This window comes from Nymphaea colorata, chromosome 12 (genome assembly GCF_008831285.2).
Source record: "Nymphaea colorata isolate Beijing-Zhang1983 chromosome 12, ASM883128v2, whole genome shotgun sequence".
NCBI lineage: Eukaryota > Viridiplantae > Streptophyta > Magnoliopsida > Nymphaeales > Nymphaeaceae > Nymphaea > Nymphaea colorata.
Window position 1 is genome coordinate 604,138 of NC_045149.1, and position 7,409 is coordinate 611,546.

General features: G+C 37.5%; 1 protein-coding gene across 1 annotated transcript in view; it reads right to left on the reverse strand.

Moving 5' to 3' along the window:
- Positions 1–6,795, reverse strand: part of LOC116265540 (puromycin-sensitive aminopeptidase) — a 50,382-nt gene extending 43,587 nt beyond the window's left edge. Inside the window, 4 exon segments of the mRNA XM_050080867.1 lie at positions 214–363; positions 5,769–5,810; positions 6,331–6,411; positions 6,776–6,795. Coding sequence (XP_049936824.1) covers positions 214–276 — 63 coding nt within the window. The 5' untranslated portion in view covers positions 277–363; positions 5,769–5,810; positions 6,331–6,411; positions 6,776–6,795.
- Positions 6,796–7,409: the final 614 nt, after the last annotated feature.

Genomic DNA, 7,409 nt, shown 5'->3' on the forward strand with positions numbered 1-7,409 from the left:
GTTCAACTTCTTAATCAATTTGTAGTAAAAACTAAAAAGTATACTACGAAAATTTATGACCTGACTTGGCCAAGTTACTCAGTCAGCTAGCTGTAGCCAAGTTACTCAGTCCGCTAGCTGACCTGGCAACTCAAAGGTCAGCCAATCTGAGTCCAATTCACAGTTCACCCACTATGGCAAGAATGAAATCAAACAACAGTTTTCAGATCATACCGTATCAAAGAAGTAATCAGGCTTCTTATAATCCTTCAAAAAGATCTCTTTGGGCCCCACCATCTTGGACTCTTCAGCTGGAACTGGAAGGGTTTGTGTTGCAGTGGAATAAGCTACAGTGCAATTTTTCCTCCTACCTTTTTGGGTACCCTGATACGACAAATGTATATACATATATAAATTTCTTTTAAGTCAACCAAGAAAAGCAAAGCAAAATTTAATGTACTTTACAGTGCAAGGGGAAAAGCTGGAAAGAGCATAGATGTGAACCAACAGCACACCCAATCATACCTGAAGGTTGACATTGCATATGCAAAGACTCTTAAACAGCTAAGTCACATGGTTCACCAAAACAATAGCCACACTCAGTCCAAACAACAGGGTGGAGGTGCAGCTGCTGCAACTAACATGTTTTCTTTTTGTAGGATCATCAATGGAGTGATAGTTTCTAATTGTTGATTTTGTTGTTTCTGGACAATATATTTACGCATGGCTGCACCCACACTCAAGATTTTGGAAATGAAATTCACAGTGTGACAGATGAGATGCAACCTCCCACAAAGATATGAACCCTTATTCAATTCACTAACTTGGAAATAGTAGAATATCATTAATATCTTGACATTTTATTAAAATGATACAAAATGACCTCCTCCCCTCCCAAGACCCACACACATAAATCCCATTGTGTAGAAAATTTTACGATTCCATGCCTCGTATGCAAGTAATATTTTAAGGTATAGGCAAATCAGGCAATACAAGTGTGGTTTGATAGATTATGCAAAAGTGGGAAGCGGATCGACTTCATGAACCATAAAAGTTCCATCAACTCTTAGATGTTAATTTAAATTTCCTGAGGATGACACCATCATTCTACTGCTTTAAGGCAGATAATAGGTCCAAAAGAAGATATAAAGACTGTCAAAACCAAGAGAGCAGTAGTAGACCCAGCCCTAATGCCCAGCGAAGAAGTAGATGACAGTATCAGACATATGTGGGAGGAAGTGGTGAACCAGTTGTGACGTCACTTTTTGCCTCAAAAGGTATTAGTATTCTCATTCCAATGCAACATGCCTGATGAGGACATGTTATCAGACCATAAAATGCCTATTTATCTATTTTTATCATTTGAATTTGGATGTCCACTTTTAGCAATAAGAAATGACTGTTTCTAGAAAATCAGGGCAACAGAAAAACAACACCAAGATATCCCTCTATTGTCTCATAGATAGCATATAACACCACAACAAAGAGAAAATAAGGGGAAAAAGGAAACCTCAATTTTGTAACTTTTCAAACGGTTGTCATGCAGCAACAGCTGTGTGGATTGTTGAAAACTGTTAGTTGCTATTTAAAGGATACGGGAAACCTATGTAACACGGGTACTGCTCTGAAGGAGCAGTACCGGCACCGTACCGGTACGATATCGGTATGGGTACGGGTATGACCTCGTTTACGTCTCAGGTACGCCGTTGACTGTATCGGGTACGTTCAATGTACACGAGGATAAATCCGTCCACTTTTGGACTCGGTCAAAGTTGACCGAGTCCAAAAGCATCCATCACACGTTTTAAAAATCCATTTCTTTCCCTCTCTCATGCACAATACCTTCATCTCGCCTCTCCCCTCCCGCTCCTCTTGCCCTCTCGCCCCTCTCCTCTCTCTCACCCCTCGCCCTCTTGCCCTCACTCTTGCCCTCTTGCCATGTGCCCTCTCTCTCGCCCTGTGCACAGCAGAAGAAGACACCTCGTGAGGAAGAACACCAGGTCCATTTCATTCCCACCGCATGTATTTTCCTCGGTCTTTCCCCTTCTTTCTAGGCCTCTGTTTTTTATCATGGGGCTGCATTTCGTCTGACCGATCAGAGATATACTGTTGTTGGTATATATATCTATTATATCCATTATTGTCATGTTGTTTCTCTCTCTGCTCTCAACCGGCAATTTTTTCAGCAGTCGGCATCGGCTGATGGTGGCATTACTGGAGTCAAGGAGGAAATCCACACCATGAACAGTTGGAACAGCCATGGAACTTGGAAGTAGGCTACCAGTCCCTTGGAACTCCCAAAGGACAGATTTTTTTTTCTTGGAATTCTTGTCCCACCCAAGAGTTTCTAAAATGAAAGCTGATATATTTTGTATGTTAATTACTTTCATGCTTTGTTTAGTAGTATCTATAAATTTTGGATCATGATTTAATGATTTATAAATATGCTATTTTGTTTGTAATTTATATATATATATGTGTGTGTGTGTGTGTGTGTGTGTGTGTGTGTGTGTACGGTTGTACCCCCGCACCCAAGTTTTTGGAAAATAATCCATACCCGTACCCGTACCTATGTGACATAGCCGGAAACCTGGTTATATCTAAGTTTGGATGTCAATCTTAATTGAAAATGGGTTATGTGGATTGTTTGTTGGATGTCCAGCATTGACAAAACTCAGTTGTTAGACAAAATTAGTTTCTAACCCAGTCTTGGAAACTTGAGAGGGGAAAAGCCTTTCACCCTCTACGTAAGTCTTTTCAGGGGTAGAGAAGGGTCATGCTTTACACCCCCTACCTGCATCTTCATGTGAGGGCCCATAATACATGACACCCTCCCCCCTCATTTCCCCTTGCCTTTGCCAGTTATGGTGGCAGAAAGGTTATTCTTTCTTCATCTGTTCTTGGCCAGCTGCTGGTCAGGATGATCCTGGACAGCTGATGTTAATCCATCTATACTTAAAGAAAGACATAATATAATAAAAAAGACTAACAATACATAATAGTATACATATAAGTACATAACCATACTAACGTATACATATAACAGGTATCACAATACTACATATTATATAATAGGCTAACAGTATATACATACAATAGGTTGATGCAATAATATATAACAGGTGAACAGACTGTACATAACAGTATATAGTTATAACATGTATTGCAATACATATAACAGGAATAACAAATTGTGTTACAATACAATTTAACATAATAGTATATACATATAAGTTTATAACAGGTATAACAAATTAACAATACATATAACTATATGATATAAGTATGTAACATACCGTACTAATGTCTACATATAACAGGTATGAGGTATCCCAATACTATATAACAGACTTAGTGACTAACAGTATATACATATAACAGCATAATCGACATAACAATACATAAAAATATGTAATCAGTACGATATAAAGGACCTAACAATATATACTCAATTAAGAAACTTTAATTGAAAGGAAATGTGACTTTTCACTTTCACATGGACTAAGTATGTTGGAGCCCAAGCCAGCCTAGGTGAGCTTAGGCCCCAGGCTAGGCACCAACACATATCCCATTGCGTAAGTGGTGGACTTAGGCGACAGGTGTGGACTCACGTTTAGTCACGCCTAGGCGAGGCCTTAACAACATAGAACAGGTGTGAGGTATCCCAATACTATATAATAGACTAAGTGACTGATAGTACATATATATAACAGCTATGTCACATAAGTACGGGTGCGGGTGCCGGTGCCGGTACGGGTACGGGTACGGGTACGAATCATTTTTCAAAAACTTGGGTACGGGGGTACGGCCGTACACACATATATAAATAAATAAATAAATATATACATATATATATATATATATCAAAAAAATTACAAACAAAATAGCATATTCATAAATCATTAAATCATGATCTAAAATTTGTAGATACTACGAATTTCAAGACAAAAAATCTGTCCTTTGGGAATTCCAAGGGGCGAAAAGGCGAGGAATGAGAGGGGCAAGGGGGGAGAGGTGAGAGGATGAGAAAGGCAAGAGGGGTGAAAGAGGCGAGAAGGCAAGGGGCGAGAGGGGTGAGGGGGGTGAGACAAGAGGGCAAAGGCATCGTGCGAGAGAGAGGGAAAAAAATGGTTTTTTAAAACGTGCAATGGACGATTTTGGACTCGGTCAACTTTGACCGTACCCGACACGGTCAACGCCGCACCCATACCCGTACCAGTGTCGTACCGGTACGGTACTGGTACTGCTCCTTTGGAGCAGTACCCGTGTTACATAGTATAACAGTATATATATAACAACATAATCAACATAACATTGCATAAAAGTATGTAATCAATACGACAGAAAGTACATAACAATATATAGTATATAGACAATTAAGAAACTTTAATTGAAATGCAATGTGACTTTTCACTTTCCCATGGAACAGGCGTGTTGGAGACTAGGCCAGCCTAGGCGAGCTTAAGTGCCAGCCTAGGCGTGCTTAAGTGCCAGCCTAGGCACCAACACATATCCCATCACCTAAGTGTTGGCGGGTGTGGACTCACGCTTAGTGCACACCTAGGTGAGGCCTTAACAACATAGTCTACATTTAACCATTCCACAGCTATAGACTGGACAAAATGTGGGCCCACTAAGGTTACCTGACATGGGCAATCTTAGCCAACTCATTTCCTGGACACCATTCAAAAGGAAATGGGTATGCAAACTTTTCATTTTCGTTTTTTCTCTCTTTAACAGCAAACCATTGGTCAGCCAAAGGACCATAGTGCAAAGTTCCAAACCAACTAATGGTGAATCAGGAAATTGGCTGTCCTTTATCGAACTCTAGATTATCGGATGACTTGATCAGTTTCCTACCATCCACCAGCCTGAGAATGCCAGTCCGATTCTAGCTGACAATTTTCCGGCAGGTAGGTGGCTGAAAATGGCTGGCATTTTGTTATTAAATTTTTCCTTTTTTTTTTTATCAAAGCCTAAATATTTCACATCCAAACAAGAAAGAACTTGGGTTTTGACCAAGTCTTTGATTATAAGCAAAATTAACTATCTTATAACGAGGTTTTGGCCACCTACCATCTAAACAGGACGTCAGGTTGGAATGCAGCAATAAACTTGATTTTCATATAGTGAACAGCTAGCTATTATACAATTCCAGTTGCAGCATGTAGTTTACTTTCTTATTGTGGTCATCTTCTTCAAATGGAACTATGACAACAGATGAGCACACACTATAGTAACACATGCACTTTCAGAATTATCTATCCGCGATATGGAGTAAATTTTTCAGGTTAAGATAAATGATTAATGACTTAAGGACAACTTGAAACAAATTGGAAAAATATGCATATAATAGAAAATGATTTCCACAGACAACGTACTTAGAAACATTAGCTTTCTAAGCCAGATATTGAGTCCCTTTTCAAATTTTTAATCAACACTAGAAATACACACAAACCATAAAAACCTTTGGACCAGCTTCTTCTCATTCAAAACTGGTTCTGAATTTCAATAAGACAAATTTAAAATATCAACACCAAGAAAATTTTGACAGCTTCCTAGATGAAATCAGGTGTCACCTAGAATTCTAATGATACAGAAATGTTCAAATTCAGCAACATTAGATAAAAAGAAATTTCTGATTAAAATAAAAGTAAGACGAGTAATTTTGCAATTTCAATCAAATCGACTGCGCCTAACAAATCATACAGCATTAGTATGTCAGATACTAATTGACACACTAAAAAGTAAGAAGAAAAATGCAAACAAGAAGGATTGATTCAACTTACAGCTAAGGTGAATATACACTGGCTTCTTTTCCAATGTGCAGCCTGCAAACAAATCCCTAATGAACAATCATGAAAGTCATACATTCTAGGCGTCAAATTAAAACATAGTCGCCAAAACTGTTCTCAGAAATTTCTCCAAAAGATTAGATTTATTTCATTTGTTTTTACTGAAAAAATCTCAAAAACTCAAAAAAAAGAAAATAAAAAATAGAGGATAAAAATAATAAATTATGAGTTTTTTACTGTTTTTACTTTTTATTATAAAAGTATTGGCAAACATTCATAAAGGTTTTTAAGATTATACAATGACGAAACAATTAAACACCAAAAATGTATATAAAAAATCAACATGACTATTGTGACAGTATTGCCACGTTTATTTTCAGGCAATTTTGAAAAAAATATTGTGATATTTTGTGGTTCTTTTCATTCAGAGGCATGTAGCAATAAGAACAGTGACATTTTCATAATGTTTTTAAACTTATATGCCTACAAATATCAAAAATACCCTTTGCAATAAAAGAAACATTGAAGAACAAAATCAAATATAGAAATACGTCACCTCCTTGATGTTGTTAAACCTGCAGCTATGAAGATTTCTCACTGATTTGCATGCAAAACTACTGTTTTTTGTTGTATGAACCTATCAAATTAAAAATGACAAGTCAGTGAAAAAACCCATTAAGGTTCTTCATGACGATGCTACCAAAATAACAAGATAACAAAAGCAAGTAACTAATCGAATTTTCAGAGTGGCAAGCAGTGAAATTCATCACTCGTAGAATCCAGCAGACAACAAATTTTTTATCATTTTACAAAATAACAATGATTTTTTTAATGAGTTGGTAAATGGTGATTCATGCCAGTTTCATTAACTTCACGAACAATGCCAAGCATAGTGAGTAGCACAATCAGCTGTCTATAGTCAGTAGCACGATCAGCTATCCATGGTTCAGTAAATTGAAGAAAATGAAATAAGACAAGAGGCAACTTGACTATCCAGCTACCTTTGGAGTGACTCTAGGCCTAAGTTTCTTCCAATATGAAACTTTCTTTTCTCCCAAGCATGGCGAAAGAAAGTGGCACAAGTTAGCAGTCAATGACAAAAATATGTTGAATTCTAGAGTCATATAAATTGTAACTTGTAAGAGAAAGCATTGATCAGCACAAACTTGAGTCTTCATGTCCATCTCACAAATGCCTAGGTTATTTATTCCACAACCTAGAGGTTCAAATATCAAGCTAAGCTAATAATAATTGTTATAAAGATTATGTTATTGTCAATAGCAATGCAAAAGAATAGGTAACTTCACCAAATATAAGCGACTAAAATCAAGATTATTAATGAAATTATTCATTTGAAGGATAACAGAGTCTTACAATAAATCTGCACCATGTAAGGAAATTAACCAAATGCATGCAATAGATGTGCAACAGAGGTGGCAGAGGGGCAGAGAGAGAGAGAGAGAGAGACGGGTTTGGGGGGGTGGGGTGTGTGGGGGGAAGGGTAGATAAACAGTATCTAAACAGAAGACGATTTCACCATAGGTGGCTTACCTAAATAAAACCATAAGCGGCCTATTTAAACAAAAAGCCATCTCGATATAGGTGTGCTTATCTACCATAAAAGGCAGTTTCTTA